Here is a 19,671-nt window from a genome sequence, read left to right on the forward strand (position 1 = left end):
GCTGCCTCTCTTATTCACTTCTCCCAATTACACTGCACTGCCACTACAATGTAAACGTTTCATGAAACTGGAATACCCCTTTAGGGCTCATGTACTCGACAATATCTGTTTTTCCGATTTAAGGATCTGCAAAACACGGATCCCGACTGTGCTCATTGCACTATTTTTTCAAACTCCTGTAGAAATGTCCTACGGACATACGTGTGCTGCCCGCATCTTTTGCGGCCCCAGTTGAAATGAATGGGTTTTCAGAGTGAACATACTGTCGTGTACATGAGCCCTTAGGCTACTTTCACATCAGCGTTTTTCTTTTCCCGTATTGAGATCCGTCATAGGATCTCAATAACGGAGGAAAACACTTCAATTTTGTTCGTCATCGTCAATGGAGACAAAACTGAACTAAACAGAACAGAACGGAGTGCACCACAATGCATTCTGTTCCATTTGGTTGTGTTCCCATGCCGGACAGAAAAACGCTGCAAGCAGTGTCTTTGAGTGCATCATGGGATGCGGAGAAAGAATGATCCGGCATGAAACACAGTGCAAGTCAATGGTGCCAGATCCTTTTTATCGGACACAAAAGAAAACTGTTTCGGCGCCCACTGACTTGTTTTAGTGCCGGATACGTCATGGCTATTTTAGACATAATGCAACCGGACACATTCATAACGGATGCAGATGGTTGTATTATCCTAACGGAGCGTTTTTGCTGAGCCCTGCTGGGTCCAGTGAATAAAAATTTATTGTCCGGGTCTGCCACTGCTTTCTCCTTCCTAGTATACCTCTACAAACAGGAAATGCTTTCTCCTTCCTGATACACCTCTACAAACAGGAAATACTTTCTCCTTCCTGGTACACCTCTACAAACAGGAAATGCTTTCTCCTTCCCGGTACACCTCTTCAAACAGGAAATGCCTGCTCACCCAGTCAGTGAATACCAACCAAGGATTGACTGTGTGGGCGTTTCTTTCGTGTCGAGAAGGACCAGGAAGGAGGGATTGGTGAGTTGAGGTACGCCCAACTCCTTTAATGTGAGCAAGTCTAAAGGGCTGTCTTCAGCCGGAAGCTGCAGGGAGGGAGCTAATCGATCAGGTTCATTGTAGCTCAGCTGAAAACGTGAGGTCACATGATGGACCGGTCAGTCATGTTTTCTACATAGGCTCTACAAGGACGGAGCCACTCATGAATATTCACCAGCAGTCACATAAGAATTGTTTCCTCATCAAATTTAGTTATTTTTTAAAGCTATTCTAATATTTCTTTCCTCTGTCATTTCTCGGCAGGATGACCGGGAGAGAGTTCTTCTCGAGGTTCCCCACTCTCTACCCTTTTCTCCTGGAACAGCTGGAGATTGTTGCCAACACCGTTGACAGGTATGACGAATGTTGTGGAAAGACCTAGACAGAATGGGTCTAACTATGCACTGATCACATATCCACAAGATAGGTAATACATGACCGATCACTGGGAGCCACTACTGGGACCTCCATTGATCACAACAACCAGAGTCCCGCGTCCCTCACATTCATGAAACGGTGCCCTGTTCAACTCTATGAGGCCTCATGCTCACGACTGTAGTTTTGGTCCACATCCAATCCACATGTTTTGCAGATCGGAATGCGGACTCATTCATTTCAATGGGGCAGCAAAAGATGCGATTTGTAGACCGGACAAACGTATATGGTCGTGTGGATGGGGCCTGAGACTGATGGAGATAGCCGTTTAAAGCAATCAGCTTTCTCTCAGTCACATAGAGTTGAATGTAGAGGAAGCACCCCTGTTTGATGACTGATCTCTTCAAAGAGGGTGCATGGCTCCCTAATTCTCATGATTTGTGGGGTCCCAGGGCATGAGCCGATCATTTGCCATTGTACTCAAGAACCAAGGAGTCAGATTTTTGGAAGAAACAGACTGCCTGAGCAACCAGTTTAGTCTGGCATGTTGCCGATGAGATCGTCCATACGAATGATCCCCACCAGCTTTAGACAACTACTACAATAAGCGTATCACAAATGCTGGGACCCCCGGAGGAAAACCTGGGGAGGAATGTTCCTCCAGCACCACCATGGGGAAAAGTCATCATTAGGGCTAATGCACACAACTGTGTTTGGTTCGCATTTGATCCGATTTTTTTGTGGATTGGATGCAGAGCCATTCATTTCAACGGGGCCACAAAAGATGCACGCAGCACGTCTTTTCCGCAGACCGCTAAAAAGGTAGAACATGTTCTAGTCTTGTCTGTTTTGCGGACAGTGATAGGACGTTTCTATTGAAGTGAAAAAGAAAATGGCGGAATGCACACGGCCTGGATCTGTGTTTTGCAGATTTGCGATTTGCAGACCACAAAACACATACGGTCGTGTACACTGGGAATGTGGCACCATGAAAATGCAGTACCATCTGCAGGCAGCATGTTAGCAGATTGATGTATAGTTCTATGGGAAAAGATTCTGTAAACCTTGTATTTTATTCATTTAAATCCCTTTCTGAGCCCAGTAGCCATGTGGGCGGTCTTATCCGTGATTGGCAGTCATCACCCTGAGTGTGTATGCAGAGATAGCTGTCAATCACTGAGCAGGACCGCCCACTGGACGCCTAAACCCACAAATGAGAAGGAATTAAAATGAATAAAATATACTGTAAATTATGCTGAATAATTTACAGCAAAATCATGAGTCTTCTCCGCTACTTCTGCTGTATAAGGGTAACTTTACATTTCAAAATACCTTGTGTTTTTTTTATTTTAGTTTTTTTTTTATGTTGGTTTTATGTAGTTTTTCATCCTGCCCATTTTTTTTTTTTTATAAATCATTTTTTTATTATGCATTATACAAACAAAACCATATACAATATCGGACCGTCCAAAAGGTCCATTACAATAAACATCCATAAATACATATTTTAAACCCTAAAAAAAATAACACCCCCCCCCCCCCCCCCAATTTAAAGAAGAGAGGAGAGAGAGAGAGGGAAGAGAAAAAAAATAAAATAAAAATTATATCAAACACCATGGTCCTGTTTCCACCAGTTCTTCCATATTTTATCCGTTTTTTCCTCTCTATCCCTATATCTCCCAAACGCCTGTTCCTGTTTTATCATATTAAGCACTGCTTCCTGCCAGTGTCCCACTGAAGGGGGATCTTTATTTATCCATTTTCGAAGAATAAGCAATCTAGTCTGAAATAAGACTTTACCCAATACTAGTTGTACCTCTCTTTTTAATTTAAGATGTGTCATAGCCCCCAAAATACAGGGGACTGGATCTTCAATAACATGGATACCCAAATATAATGATATTATCGCCAAAATATCTTTCCAATACCTTATCAGTTTAGGACATCTCCAGAAACAATGCATAAGATCGGCCCTCTCGGCCCCACATTTTGGGCATTTATCTGAGGCATTTTAGTGGGAACTCTGGATGCTGATTCCATGCGGAATTTTAAAACCGACAGAGAAGAAAGCGTCCTATAAATTAACAAGCGAATTGCTCATTTAGTTCAATAGAGATGAAATGCAAGCTTGTTCGGCGCGTATTTTGAGAGCAGAATCTGCACTAAAATCCATGTCGAAAAAACTCAGTGTGAACATAACCTAACATGATGCAGATCAGACACCCTTTTTCAAAGGTTCGGAGCTCAGTATCAGAAAACCTGTGTGCGATATATTAATGAATGGTGCACTTCTCAGGCTGCTCTGCTAGAATAGTGGGGGATCTAGACTGGATTGTCCCACAAAAAATATTCTACATTTTTCAAACTGGCACCTGGATCTGAATACTTTTGTAATTGCATGTAATTAAAAATATAGAATTGCCACTGAGTTATTCACTGAAGTCCATCTGTATAGCGCCACCTGCTGTTTGCTCTTGTTATTTTATTTCTCTGTCCGGCTCACTGAGATGGCCGCACATGCTCAGTTCCATCCTTCAACTGCCCTTACCTGCAGTAGAAAGGACACACTCCCTGAGCTGCCAGCTTGAAATAAATCTAGCAGAGTCATTAGAGCAATGAATGGGGAGATCTCTGGACCCATGTGAGGTACAGGGCTGGTTCTAGCTTTGTTAGAAAGAGATTGTCATGTACTATATGATGTCTGATTTTCATATTTTACATTAATCATGGGATAACCGCATAAAAACAAAAAAGAATATATAGAAAGTGAGGGGGCACACACACACGGGAAACACCAGATGATTGAGTATATATTATTTAATATTCTAAAAACAGACCCATAAAATGACTAAAATATATACCATATAATGTTACAGCCCCAAAGATACAGATAAATGCTAACAAATACGCTGGCGTGCTGAATTCATATATAGTCCATACAGTGTCCCAATTAAAGTGCTACAGTGTAGAAGCTACTATGAGTATGGTAGGTTACATAGAGTCCATCTACACACTGTCCCGATCGGTGTAGACAAGTGGTAGCACAATATGTTCCAATGCCTGTAGTGTTAAATCGCCGGAGGTTTTGTGGGCTTAGTCCAATTGTAGTGGAACACTCGTGTCCAATGTTCAGAGATCAGTAAGACATATTTGGATGAACTTCCCAGTTACTTACTGTATCCAGCCGCTTGCGCTCCCCCGGTCTCTCCCCTCCTTGCTGTCTGGCCGCAGCGTTAATTTCTCAGGTGGCCAGGCCAGGCCGACTGTGGCGTCCCACGTGACCTGGTGGTATGGGGTTCCGGGCGGACCCTTTGGTGACGTCACTGTTGTGCGGCGGCAGTTTCAAATCTGGAAATATTGGAAGTGAATCTCTGAAATGCTTACAGCTCGATGTCCTGTCTTTTTGGTCTCTTTGGTCTTTGACTTGAATCCACGCTCACTCTGTGTTGCCAGACGCGTTTCAGGGTCCTACACCCCTTCCTCAGTGGCCACTGAGGAAGGGGTGTAGGACCCTGAAACGCGTCTGGCAACACAGAGTGAGCGTGGATTCAAGTCAAAGACCAAAGAGACCAAAAAGACAGGACATCGAGCTGTAAGCATTTCAGAGATTCACTTCCAATATTTCCAGATTTGAAACTGCCGCCGCACAACAGTGACGTCACCAAAGCGTCCGCCCGGAACCCCATACCACCAGGTCACGTGGGACGCCACAGTCGGCCTGGCCTGGCCACCTGAGAAATTAACGCTGCGGCCAGACAGCAAGGAGGGGAGAGACCGGGGAGCGCAAGCGGCTGGATACAGTAAGTAACTGGGAAGTTCATCCAAATATGTCTTACTGATCTCTGAACATTGGACACGAGTGTTCCACTACAATTGGACTAAGCCCACAAAACCTCCGGCGATTTAACACTACAGGCATTGGAACATATTGTGCTACCACTTGTCTACACCGATCGGGACAGTGTGTAGATGGACTCTATGTAACCTACCATACTCATAGTAGCTTCTACACTGTAGCACTTTAATTGGGACACTGTATGGACTATATATGAATTCAGCACGCCAGCGTATTTGTTAGCATTTATCTGTATCTTTGGGGCTGTAACATTATATGGTATATATTTTAGTCATTTTATGGGTCTGTTTTTAGAATATTAAATAATATATACTCAATCATCTGGTGTTTCCCGTGTGTGTGTGCCCCCTCACTTTCTATATATTCTTTCTTGTCCCCTAGGTCCTGAGGGTAGGACCAGAGGGTGAGCACCTATCCATACGAGATAGGGGTGAGCCGCTGTATTTTATATAAAAACAAAAAAATTACAATTGCTGGCTAAAGATGACGTTGATTGATGTATTGGCATGGATTCACGGTTCTGGAAAGAACACATCGAGCCGTTCCATTTTGAGGGTACACACTGAGGGTTTTGATAGGGGCCCACACTGTTTGGAGCTGTGTGCAGTCTGATGGCGGGATGCTGTTGTGAGAGGATGAGCTGGAAATGACCCTATTGCCGAGTATTTTTACACCTGTGGTAAGCATGTTTTCAGTCCCGCCGCCACTAAAGTACTAAACGCTTGTTAAGAAACCTACAGTCTTCCACAGGAATGTTTCCTTGTTTTGGTGGTTGAGGGGGTGGCGCAGTAAGGAGTTTTATAAACTTGGTGCGTTCCCCCCAGAAATGTTATAGTGCTGCATTTACATAACATGTTACACCGTATGTCAGAAGAAATAAAATAGATTTTTTTTTTTATTGAATCCATTACATATGCATGGAGCATGTGTGAGGTGTCGGGCTCTGCTCGCCACCCATTGCTGTGTCTCATTCTCCGCTGCCACCCTCTGCATTCCTGCATTTCTTCCTTCACTCCAGCCCAGGGCCTGTCCTCGACATAGATCATTTATATTTGTACCTGGAGAACCCCTTTAAGTAATTTTTGACAATACACCTTTTACACAGGCATTGACTCAGGGGCGGACTGAGAACCCTCAGGGCCCCTGGGCAAAATAAATCAAGGGCCACCTTACAGGCCCCACCCATGTTCTGCTGCAAGCCCCACCCTTGTCCCGCCTCCATGCCCCGCCTCCAGCCACACCCTACACAATCTTTAATAAGATTTCAAAGTTAAAGCGACACAAAAGGCACCCAGACCACTTCAGCTCATTGATGGGTCTGGTACAGTGTCCCTTTTGCAAATCGAGCTGCAATGTTCTAGAGAAACTGCATTGTTTACGTTCCAGCAATAAGTCAGCCTCTAGTCTGGCAGCCACCTGAGGGCTTCCTGGAGTAAAACAGACCTTTGGTCCGGTATCTGACGCTGGACGTCCTCACACCCTGCATGATGACCTCCAGGGTCAGATTTTTCCCCATAGGAAAGCATTGATTCAATGCTTTCGTATGGGGTGATCTAATCTCAGCGTCCATTAGTGAGCCTCTGTTAGAAACAGTGTGGGCATAACTACTGTGAAGGGGGCACATATCTGGGCATAACTACTGTGAAAGGGGGGGAGGCCCTTCACAGTAGTTATTAATCCCTTTCAGCAGTCCCCCCTTCCGTGAATGGGGGACTGCTGAAAGGGGTTAATAACTACTGTGAAGGGCCTAGCCGTCTGGGCAACTCCACAGATCATCCCCCCACCCACCTTGTACTTGTTCCACTGATCAGCTACTTGCGGGCTACATGGGCATGAGTTCAGTCACTTCGGTGCGCAATCCCATCCTGCGGCGCGTGATCCCGCGAGACCCGTGACCTACAGCGGCGGGTCTTGCGGGATCACGCGCTGCAGGACGGGATTGCACACCAAAGTGACTGAACTCATTCCCGCGCAGCCCACAAGTAGCGGAACAATTACAAGAGGGGTGGGGAATAGCCAAATTAAAAAATATTTTGAACCAAAAGGTGTTATGGGGGATCTGTGGATGGCACTGTTATGGGGGCTCTGTGGATGGCACTGTTATGGGGGCTCTGTGGATGGCACTGTTATGGGGGCTCTGTGGATGGCACTGTTATGGGGGCTTTGTGGATGGCACTGTTGTGGGGGCTCTGTGGATGACACTGTTGTGGGGGGGGGGGATCTGTGGGTGACACGTATATAGCACCTTATGCTATATATGTGTCATCCACAGATCCCCCCATAACAGTGTCCCTGTGAGTGAATGATCCCCAATACAGGGTCTGGGGGCCGGCATCTGGTGTTGTAATGGCAGCGGGGCCCGGTGCAGTCACTGTATTCTATTACACCGGGCCCCGCTCACTGTAATACTAATATTCATATGTGAACAACTTGAAATCCTCTGCGATCCTCTCCCTCTCTGTACTCACAAACTCAGTAGCAGGCCGGGCGGCAGCGCATCTCACTGACGTCACACGCCTGCTCCTCCTACTTTATTCATAAAGTGACTTGCGCTGCCGCCTGGCCTGCTACTGAGTTTGTGAGTACAGAGAGCTCAGAGGGAGAGGATCGCAGAGGATTTCAAGTTGTTCGCATATGAATATTAGTATTACAGTGAGCGGGGCCCGGTGTAATAGAATACAGTGACTGCACCGGGCCCCGCTGCCATTACCAGGCCAGCATAACATTCGGAATCGGGGTGCTGGGCATAACATTAACACATAATGTTATTCTGCGGCGGGCCCCCATCCCGGCCGGGCCCTCGGACCATGTCCGAAGTGCCCGACCGGTCAGTCCGCCCCTGGGCATTGTAGTTGTCTCATTCGGTCCGATTTTTTTTTTCCCCCAGCTCTGAAGGAGCCAGCTTGCACCAAGGTCCAATTAGTCATCCATGTGGCTCAGGCTTCTTTAGGGCCTTTTTTCCAGCATCCTGTGCCTGAGCAACAGGTTCAGGTACATCCTGCTAAGGTATCCTACGATATTGTATTCCTGGCTCCTCATCTGGCTTGCCCTAGGACCTTGCTTACCTGTCTTCTGCTCATCCTGCTCAGGCAAGTTATTGAGAGAAAGTAGTAAAACATAACAAACTATATAAACTTGGCATTGCTGTAATCGTACGGAATCACGGTAATGTGCCATTTATACCGCACTGTGAATCAATTTTGGTTTATTGGCTCATTGCTTCTTAGTTGAACAATGAAGTAACGTTGTAAAAAGTGTATTTAGTCGTTTTGTTTAGACAGCTCCTTTACAAACCTATGCATCTCCATGGTAACAGACAAAAAACAAACCCTATGTAGACTGATCCTGCAATCATTTCTCCTTCTCTTTTGTCACATACTTTATGCTAACCTACTTTAGGTTGGTTAACGAGAAGTAAGGGACAGATAAAAGGAATATGACTTTGTTTGTTACCATGGAGACACCTGCTTCATTTCTAGTTTTAGGTGCAGTCGCGCAGTAACAAAAAAAAAAAAATAATTGTTTGTGAACGTGTCAAGATAACGGAAGAGACCCCTCTTGGCAATGCTGATAGGCAGAGAGCTGCTTCATAGGCAAAGTAGCATGTGTAGCTTATGTAAAGGCTATGTACACCTTTCGGGCAATTCTTTTTATTTTTGCATTTTACTCATTTTGAACTAAAAATCTTTTTTTTTTTCAATTGGTCTTTTATTTTATTTTATTTTTTTAACCACTGTCTTTGTGTAGCCTTTAGTTTATCTAGTAGCAGGATCTGAATTTTCACTCTGTTCCATCAGGCACCTCAGTTGATGGCTTCTTATCTCTCCTTATGATCTCCTAAACACTCATTATAGCTCAGTTCTTATCTTACTGATAAGATTGTGGCTTAAATAAGTGTTGATGACCTCTTAGTAAATTAGAGATAAGGGTTATTAGATGACTGGCACAAAGTGAAAAAGGACCAGTCACACAGCCAGAAAACCAGTTAACCCTTTGTGACAGAACAGCTCAATTATTTTTTGATAATGACCAATTGAAAAAATGATTTTTAGCCCAAAATTAGTAAAATGCAATCATAAAAAAAAAAATTGCCCTTGAAGGTGTACATAGCCTTTAAATTGCATATTATAGATGCATCACATTTAAAGGGGCCTGCCATTTGAAATGTGATTGACGCCTAAAGTTTACTTGAGACTTTAAGGGTGCAGTCACACGTTTCAGATTTTGTTGCCGAAAATTTTGTTACTGAAGATCAATTGCATTCACCTGAAAAGGGCTTGCAGAATTCCATGTCCTTTCAGCCTGATCGAAATAAATGGAACAGATCTTTCAATCGTGGAATTATGTACAATAAAATCCGCAGTGTGTGATTTGCACCCTGAGATGAGGCAAACAGCATTTTTTGGTGTCTAAAATCAAAGAGCATCAGCAGGTTTGTACCTATGACACTAGCTGTCCTGTTACATGTGCGCTTGGCAGCTGAAGGCATCTGTGTTGGTCCCATGTTCATATGTGCCGCATTGCTGAGAAAAATGAAGCTTTAATATATGCAAATGAACCTCTAGGAGCAACAGGGGCGTTGTCGTTACACCTAGAGGCTCCGCGCTCTCTGCAACTGCCGCACTTTCTGCACTTTGACAGGGCTGGGAGTGATGACTTTTTCACTGAGTGATGACTTCTCAAAGTGTAGAGAACGCGGCAGTTGCAAAGACAGCAGAGCCTCTAGGTGTAACGGCAACGCCCCCATTGCTCCTAGAGGCTCATTTGCATATATTAAAACATCATTTTTCAACAATGCGGACACATATGAACATGGGACCAACATAGATGTCTTCAGCTGCCAAGCGCACATGTAACAGGTCAGCCAGTGTCATAGGTACAAAACTGCTGACAGTGACAGATGCCCTTTAATATAAAAGCGCAAGAGGAATACAAGAAACAATAGTGAAAAGCTGACAGAGTAAAAAGTGACTTCCATTTCCACCCACGTTGCGCTGAGTGAGAGGTCAGCTTGTGCAGATTTATGGCCCAAATAATAACTGGTTAAAGTTTTAGTTCTTTGTTTAATTTCTCTGCCTTCATTTTGTTATTATCTTAAGTAAACGAGTTAAGGGTTAGAATAACTTGGACCAGCGCTGGAGACCACAAGACCAGGCATTCCTTGGTTTTATATCTTGGTTTTATAAACGGGAAGGCATCCCTTTTTTTGGTTACCCTTACCATGGCCCTAGAAGTCAGGAATGTATTTTTATTGAAATATAAAAAGCAGTGTGAAATTGTGCATTTGACATACTTTGTAAGGCCTCAAGCACACAAACTCATTTTTTGCAGCTCAGATGCGGACCTGTTCACTTCAGTGGTGCCGCAAAAGATGCGAGCAGCACTCCGTGTGCTGTCTGAATCCGTACCTCCGTGCCGCAGCCCCGCAAAAATAAAGATATGTCTTATTCTTGTCCGTACCACGGACAAGGATAGGACTGGTCTATTGAGGACCAGACCTTCCGTCCCGCAAAATGTAGAACTCACACGACCAGTATCCGTTATTTGAGAATCCACAAAACACAGTAGGACCGTGTGCATGAGGTCTGATGGAGATGGAATATTTAAAGAGGACCTGTCCCTTCTCCTGACATGTCTGTTTTAGTAACTACTCTCATTCCTATTCATATGACTCTGTTGTACCATTCCCTTTTTATTCCAGTTAGGAATGAATTACTAGCAGTCTGAAAGTCCAAATGGGTGTTACCAGCTGGGGGTGTGTCCCTGCACAGTCTGACACTGGCAGCGCTGATTGGCTAGTGTGACACTGTGGAGGGACACACTCCCAGTTGGTAATACCTATCTGACCTTAGATGCAAAGTGTTGGCAATTCCTTTGTAAACTTTTAGAAGGAGTAATGGAGGAATGACACAACATAGAGTCATAAGAATAGATGCTTGTGAATTGCTATTACATGGGCAATGCAAGTAGTTACTAAAACATCCATGTCAGGAGAGGGGATGGGTCCTCAGTATTGCTCTCTGTATATCAATTACTTTTGTTTTTCAGTGCAAGTTCTCAGTTTTAAGAATTGTCATGGGTTTCATAAAATAAATGGGTTTGGAGAAATGAAAGGAACCCATCAGGATACTATGGCGCTGGAAACACACGTGCAGTTTTTTTTTTTTTTTAAATCCAAAGGATTCTTTGTTTTATATCTCCCATTCCTTTTGAATTCACATGGGACATTGGCTTTACTGCTTGACACCCGTCTTTTGTACAGTAAATCTAACAGAGCAACTAGAGCAATGAATGAGGAGCTCTGGATCCATGTGAGATGCAGGGCCGATTCTACATTTGTGAGATAGAGGCTGTCATGTATTGTATGATGTCCGATTTTCATTTTTGACTAATCATAACCCCTGTAAGACTGCTGCCCAGGTGACTGAGCTGCTCAAAGTAATGTCTGCCAGAGACTTTCACCCCACCCAAACTGTTTTCATATCGCTAGCCGAGACCCAATAGCCCAAAATTGGATGTTTAATATGTCTACATTTTTGGTATACAGTGACTAATGCAAATCGAAAAAGGCTAATAATGTCAAAAAAGCATAAATATATTAAAAATTATATGAAAATAAATCTGATTTATTCATGAACAAAAAAGAAAAGTGCAGAAAAATAGAATCGCGTCTCGAGGCCAAAAAAAAAAGAAAAAAAAAGTTATAACTATTCAAGTAACGCATGTGAAAAACAGCAGTGTCCAGCCCATTGACAATAATGGGGCCCGGCGGAGATCAGTACTTGTCCGGCCAAATCCTGGCATATTTTGCGGGATATCAGCCAGATCTCCACTCGACACCATTATAGTCAATGGGGCTGGTGGGCATTCTAGTAAGATCCTGCAATACCGGATCCAGACCGTTTTCTGCTGGTCCTAATGACGACAGTCTGAAACAGGCCTTAGAGGTCGTTCAGCTCCAGTAAAACCACTAACAGATTAGTTTCAGACCTCGGGGCACCCTCGTCATGACCGTTATCGGTGGGCAGATTCTCTATTGTAAATCTGTCTGTTACCTGATTTGCATACCTCCTTCCCAGAATTCCAGAGGAGCAATGTCTGGCCTATAAGCTTCCTCACACTATTTAAGACGCTCTCCATAAGGAGACATTGTATTCCCCAAATCCTTGCCTATTGACAGTCATTGTCGTATCCGAATTGAAGCCCTTCTCCACCCTTCATTACAAGTTTGCCCCTCAGCTGAACCTGATGCATTAAAGGGCGCCTCTGAGAGTATAAAATGTCCCCTCATATGCCAGGTCCCCCACATGGAATATACTTACCCCACTCCCTGCGCCGCTCCTGATCCCCGCACCGCCGCCGCTGCTGCTTCTCCCCATGCACAGATGAAAACATCGGGGAAGGGGGTAGTGGCAGCCAATGGCAGGTGAGGATGGGAACGAGCCTCCCGATGCTAGAGAGGCTCATCCCCGCCTGCCATTGGCTGCTCCCCCCGACACCGGATGTTTTCATCCGTGCATGAGGAGAAGCAGCAGCTGCGGTGCGGGGTCCAGGAGCAGTGCAGTGTAAGTATATTCCATGTGGGTGCCCCGGCATATGGGGGGACATTTTATACTCTTGGATAACCCCTTTAACATGGAACATGCCACTGTTGTACATGCAAAGGCCTCTGCCCTGTGGGGTCCGTCTTAATATTACAGTGCAAGATGTAATAAGGGAAATTGTAGGAGCTCAAGGAAATCTCAAGAACGCTGGAGAATCTATTAATTAATAAAAAGTTTGATTCTTGAAGACTTCAGTCTCTAGAAGTTCCACCACTGACTCTGGGGGAAAGGACTTGAGTTAAACTTCCAGACTAAGCAGGATCCAAGTAACGTGAGACAGTGTGTTGGGTCAGGAGTGGCGGGGGCTTGAAAGATGATTATTTTGTGGTGAATGCAGTGTTTTATACTGAGCCAGCAATCTATCAAAAAAGAACAGTGTTGATTGAGGTCAGAGATGTTTTTTTTTTTTTTCTCTTGTGAATTATTCTTATCTAGTGGTGAAAAGTGCAAGAAATGTAGGACCTGGGCGTCCCTGTGGTCATAACATTTGCAGATTAATCCCATAAACCTGCTTAGGGTTAAACTGCACAAGCTGTAATGTGTGAAATCATACGTGCTTCTGAAATGCTAAATTCTGTGTGTCTGCAATGTCAACCAAACAGACGTTATGAAAATAGGAATTCTCCGGGGCTTCATCAAGCTATGAGAAGCGGACCCTGCACTTCAGCACCATCTGTGTAACTTTAGACATCCATCATTGGGCCTGTAAGACGAGAATCCCTAAATGAAGAAGTGTTGTGTGAAATTATTTTATCGATTGTAGCAGTGGCATGCTGACGCCCAAATAAGCTTATGTAAGCCCCTTTCATGATAACATTAAACTTAGTTTTCTACCTTCAGACCACCTTGAAACAAGTTTGGGTCCCCATAAGATGGCAGCGCTTAAAGTTATTTGTAAATGTTGCCTTTTGAAGTTCTTAACACTCTCTTACCTTATCTTTGTCTGTTTCTTTTATGTTCTTTATGATCCAGTATTTTTCATGTACTCGACTCCTGCCTCTTCTCTTGTCCACAAGTCTTTTACCTTTTTTCACTTTCCTTTACTTTGTTCCTGTCCCTTTCTTTTACCTTGTATCTGTTCCTTTCCTTTACTTTTTCCTGTCTTTCCTTTGCCTTGTTCTTATATCTTCAGCTTTTTTTTTTCTTTGCCTTTTTTTTGTTCATGTACCTTCCCGTAGCCTGTCCCTGTCTCTTTTTCCTGTTCCTGACACTTTCCATTAACTTGATTTTGTCTTTTCTTTACATTGTTTGTTTCCTTTAACTTTGTTTTTGCTTCTTTCCTTTACTTTGCTATGTCTCTTCCTGTCTTTTCCTTAAAGGTGTTGTCCGGCCATATATTATTATTTATTATTAAAGCGCCATTCATTCCATGGTGCTGTACATATGATAAGGGTTTCACATACATAATACAGACAATTGCACTAAGCATGAACAAGACTAGTTACAGACTGGTACAGAAGGGGAAAGGGCCCACAATCTACAAGGTATGGAGGAAGGACACGGTAGGTGAGTGTAAGGATAGGTCATCAATATCTGATCGACAGGAGTATGATACCCGACACCCCCGCCGATCAGCTGTTTGAAGAGGCGGCAGCCCTCCATGCGAGCCCAGCTTCCTCTTCATTACGCTGCACTTCATCTTGGAAGTGCATTGTAATACAAGTACTCGCTCCATTCAAGCAATTACACTATGCCATCACTCCACAGGAGATGCCACCTCCTCTTTAAACTGTTGATCGGTGGGGGTGCTGGTTGTCATACTCCCACTGATCAGATATTGATGACTGATCCTGAGGATAGGTCATCAATATATATGACTGACAACCCCTTTACCTTGTTTCTGTGTCTTCCTTTTACCTTGTTCCAGTTCCTCCCCTTTATCTTGTTTCTGTCCCTTCCCTTTACCTTATTACTGTCTCTTTGTTACCTTCTTCCTGTCTCTTTTTATTACCTTGTTTCTGTTCCTTTTATACACCTTGTTTCTGACTCTTTCCAGTCAAAGTGTATTGTCCATGCCAGGTTACTGCAGCTCAGTTTGTTTCAAAGTGCTAGTTCTATTAGTGAAGGCTGCAGTTAACAGTTGATTCTTGGGGTATGGAGTGTCGGACCCTCACTGATCAGATATTAATTCCCTATTTTGAGGACAGGCCATCAATACCAGAAGTCTGGAAAACACTTTAAGGAAAGAGACAGAAGGTAATAGAAAAAAAAAAAAAAGGAAAAGATTTCTACTGAACAGGTTTTTACTGAACAGAACTACTGACACACAGATGATAGATAACCAGTCAGTCCCACCATATCATATCTTATCTGTGACCACTACCGTGAACCTGATGATGTTGTTTTGGTCATTTTGCTTTTACCTTGTTTTGGTCATTTGCCTTTAGCTTATTTTGGTCTCCTCTCTTTTCCTTGTTTTGGCCTCTTCCCTTTTCCTTGTTTTGGCCTCTTCCCTTTTCCTTGTTTTGGCCTCTTCCCTTTACCTTGTTTTGGCCTCTTCCCTTTACCTTGTTTTGGTCTCTTCCCTTTACCTTGTTTTGGTCTCTTCCCTTTACCTTGCTTTGGTCTCTTCCCTTTTCCTTGCTTTGGTCTCTTCCCTTTTCCTTGCTTTGGTCTCTTCCCTTTTCCTTGTTTTGGTCTCCTTCCCTTTTCCTTGTTTTGGTCTCTTCCCTTTTCCTTGTTTTGCACTCTTCCCTTTTCCTTGTTTTGCTCTCTTCCCTTTTCCTTGTTTTGCTCTCTTCCCTTTTCCTTGTTTTGCTCTCTTCCCTTTTCCTTGTTTTGCTCTCTTCCCTTTTCCTTGTTTTGCTCTCTTCCCTTTTCCTTGTTTTGCTCTCTTCCCTTTTCCTTGCTTTGGTCTCTTCCCTTTACCTTGCTTTGGTCTCTTCCCTTTACCTTGCTTTGGTCTCTTCCCTTTACTCAATTCTTGTCTTTTGCCTTTTCTATTTTTTTCTCCATTTTATCTACAATTACTCCTTATCCTTTTATATGATTTTTAAACACAATAAGTGATGTGCTGAGAGGGTAGCTGCTCGCATTTATTAATTTGAGGTGTAAGAAACGTGTTTACCTACAAGGTTGGCTGTTGCAATAAGCATTTCAGGTTGTATACTCTATACCTTATAGTGCACTGACCCTGTAATGAGACCGGCTGGCAGGACTGGCCCTGGTTATGTTTTGTGTTTATACCTCGTTCTCCAAGATGCTTTTCATTAAGGTCCATTTTAATTAGCTCACTAAATGGATTCTGTACTGCAGAGAGTTTTGTGTCCTTTAAAAGGCTATTGGTGTACTAATAAAAGAAACAGATTACACATTGCCGTATTCAGCTTTATGTGCTGTGTTGCTGGCCACGTTTCTTCCCCTACGGTGTTTTTTTTTTTTTTTTCTTGAATGACTAACTAAAAGCGTCCAGTAACTCACATGGCAATACTGTGTTCCTTACTGGAAAATGCTGTAGCATCTGTGACCAAAAACGGAGTGAAGCTCTGCTGGGATGTGTCCTTCATCTTCATCATAGCTGCAAGTTTATTCTTGTATTGTCTCACGTTTACTGATGGTCGTGTATGATGCGTTAGGACTTCGTGCTGCTGCTGTGGAGAGCTGGTGGCTCAATGGTGGAGCGGGGAGCAAATAGTTCCCTGCTTCCCTGCAGTGGAATGCCTTCGGTGTTTGGCAACCGGGGTGGATCCTTTCTCTGCCCCCCCCCCCCCCCAATACTTTAAAAAAAAAAAAATGGTACCCCTTCACAGTATCACAGTAGTATTGCCCTTATTGTGCCCTCTCACAGTAGTTATGCTCTCTCTGTGCTCCTTTCACAGTAATAATCCCCATTGTGTCCCCTTCATAGTAGAAATCCCCATTTTTGCTCCCTTCACAGTAATAATGCCCACTGTGTCCCCTTCACAGTAATGATGCCCACTGTGTCCCCTCCATAGTAGAAATGCCAATTGTGCCCCCTTCACATTAGTAATGCCCTCTGTGCCCCCTCCACAGTAGAAATGCCCTGTGTGCCCCCTCCATAGTAATAAAGACCTCTGTGCTAGGGATCGACACATATAGATTTTTTAGGGCCGATACCGATAATTTGTGAACTTTCAGGCCGATAATTTATACCGATATTCTGTGAATTTTCATTTTTGAAAAAAATAATATTCCTACACAAATCTGCTGAAAATGAATATGTTTATTGTTAACGTGTAGTTTTTTTTTATCTTTCTTTTTCATTTATACTTAATATTTTGGTGTTTTTTATTTATTTTTTACTAACTTTTAGCCCCCTTAGGGACTAGAACCCTTGTCCTATTCACCCTGATATAGGAGCTCACACTGTCCCTGCTGCTCTGTGATTTGTGCACACAGCAGCATGGAGCTGAACATGGCAGCCAGGGCTTCAATAGCGTCCTGGCTGCCATGGTAACCGATCGGAGCCCCAGGCTTACACTGCTGGGGCTCCGATCGGAGGAGGAGGGGAGAGGGGACCCTGTGGCCACTGCCACCAATACTGGGGGGGCGCACTGCGCCACCAATGTTTTTAATACTGGGGTGGGGGTGGGGGGTGCACTGCGCCACCAATGTTTTTAATACGGGGGTGGGGGGCGCACTGCGCCACCAATGATTAATATTGGGGGTGGGGGGCGCACTGCGCCACCAATGATTAATATGGGGGGGGAGGGCGCACTGCGCCACCAATGAAGATAAATCTCTCATTTATTCATATACAGGAGGCGGGAGCTGGCTGCAGAATCACATAGCCCGCTCCCGACCTCTATGAGCGGTAGCTTCGATCCGCGGCACCTGAATGGTTAACTACCGCAGATCGCAGCTGCCGCTCACAGAGGTCGGGAGCCGGCTATGTGATTCTGCAGCCAGCTCCTGCCTCCTGTATATGAATAAATGAGAGAAGTATCTTCATTGGTGGCGCAGCGGCCACAGCCCCTCCCCTCCTCTTCCCATCTGTCTCTTCAGTAGCGGCAGCAGAAGCACAGGGGGGAGGGAGACACTGCTTCCTTCTCCCCTGTGCTGCTGAGGGAACACTGAGAGCGCTGTCAGCAGCGTGATCTGTGTTCCCCATACATTATCGGAATATCGGCAAAATAGATGCCGATAACGGTCAAAATCCTGAATATCGGCCGATAATATCGGTAAAACCGATAATCGGTCGATCCCTACTCTGTGCCCCCTCCATAGTAATAAAGTTCTCTGTGACCCCTCTGTACTAAAAAACAAAACAAAAAAACAACAACACAGTCACTACTCACTTTGTCTGAATGGTGGAGCGGGGAGAAGTCTTCCTGCTTCACCATTCTGTGCGCCGCCGGCCTGAGGGCGGGGAGCTGAGCGGTGAGTGACAGGACCCAGCTCCCTGCACTCCAGTAATGAGCGCTTCCATCTGTGCTGTGGGCCCCGACACTTGCCCAGGTATGCCAGGTGCTGACTCCGGCCTTGGAGACTAGGCATGTACGACTTCTTTACATTTATTATATTTTTTTTCTTTAAGATGGCCTTGATCTGCTAGTTTATTCTGGCGTGTGGATGGTCGGAACGTTCTTATGAACAAGCCAATGTTCGATTGATTGGCTGCATTGTTGCCGATCTTAGTTTTATGTGTGTGGGCAATTTTAGACCCACTTGCTCCTAGTAGAGCGTATGACAAGGGAGGAAACATCTTTAAATGTTTAGGTGTCACTTTTGCCGATCGTCCTTTAACGACCGCTTTATGTTTATTATCTTTCTTGAATTTGAGGGTGGTGCTTCCTGGTTACCATTACCGGCGGTATTCTCTACGTTTGCTTGTTTTGTGCATTAGTCTTCAATCAATCAATAAAGATTTATTGGCAGGTCTAAAATTATACATTAGTATTGCCAAAGCATGTTGAAAATAGAGGTTTGAGAAATGGGGACACACCCGGGGTCGGTGTATAGGAGTCCGTGGCAGTTGTCTGGCAGTAAAAGAGCACATCACTTGGAGGACTGCAGCAACGGCCGACCATCCTGTCATAACACGCTTATTTTCCACATCATTGCACTCGCCTGTATAGAGGAATTTGGAAGCAACACAGATTGACAGGACGCTTTCTTTCTTTTTTTTTTTTTTCTGTTTCAGATGGTGTCCTGTGATGACAAATGTCTTTCAGGGTCTCTGGATTTAGTAAAAAGACCGTCTGTCTTCTGTGCGTTCTGTATGTTATGTGCCAGGCAATCCGCCTGACAGTTGGGGGGAGCAGTTTTATTAAGCTAGGGGCTGTCGGGAAGGTCAACAATCCTGCAGGCTCCTTTGTAACCGGGAGAGCAGAGCACTGATTTATGTCTTGAAGTTCAGAGAGTAAAAATAGTTCCATGAGTGTGAAAAGTGTTGGATGTGGGACTGGGCAAAGCAAACAGTGAACTTCAATGCAAAGCAAATATCCTGCTCTTAGGTTTCTTAAGCAAATGTCAGGAAAACCGGAGCATCTGCCATTTTGTTTTCTTCTACTTTTACTAATACGGTATTAATACGTTTGGTGAATGCCAAAGTGCAGCTTTAATCTAGGGATTTATGGGCGGAAAATGTTAAAACAGGGCTGGTTTTGGGATAAAAAGGTTATTTCAAAGAGTTCAACCCAAGCTCACAATGAAGACTGTGATGACCATACCGATACCTCTGGTTTACATTCAAGTTTTTTGACAAGTATGGATGATTAAAACATATACAAAAGCTTTAATTGTGTAGTGATATGTGTGTGATAGACCACAGCAACTTATCAGACATAAATTTCTTCTGACGTTGTTCAATAGCTCAGCACCGGAGTTTGGACAAAGTTTTTAGATATCTTCCACC

The 19,671-nt window shown here is 44.1% G+C and overlaps 1 protein-coding gene across 1 annotated transcript in view; it reads left to right on the forward strand.

Annotated features, from left to right (window-relative positions):
• Positions 1-19,671, forward strand: part of THADA (THADA armadillo repeat containing) — a 591,430-nt gene that overhangs the window by 233,587 nt on the left and 338,172 nt on the right. Inside the window, 2 exon segments of the mRNA XM_040430339.1 lie at positions 1,284-1,373; positions 10,981-10,989. Coding sequence (XP_040286273.1) covers positions 1,284-1,373; positions 10,981-10,989 — 99 coding nt within the window.

This window comes from Bufo bufo, chromosome 4 (genome assembly GCF_905171765.1).
Source record: "Bufo bufo chromosome 4, aBufBuf1.1, whole genome shotgun sequence".
Taxonomy (NCBI): domain Eukaryota; kingdom Metazoa; phylum Chordata; class Amphibia; order Anura; family Bufonidae; genus Bufo; species Bufo bufo.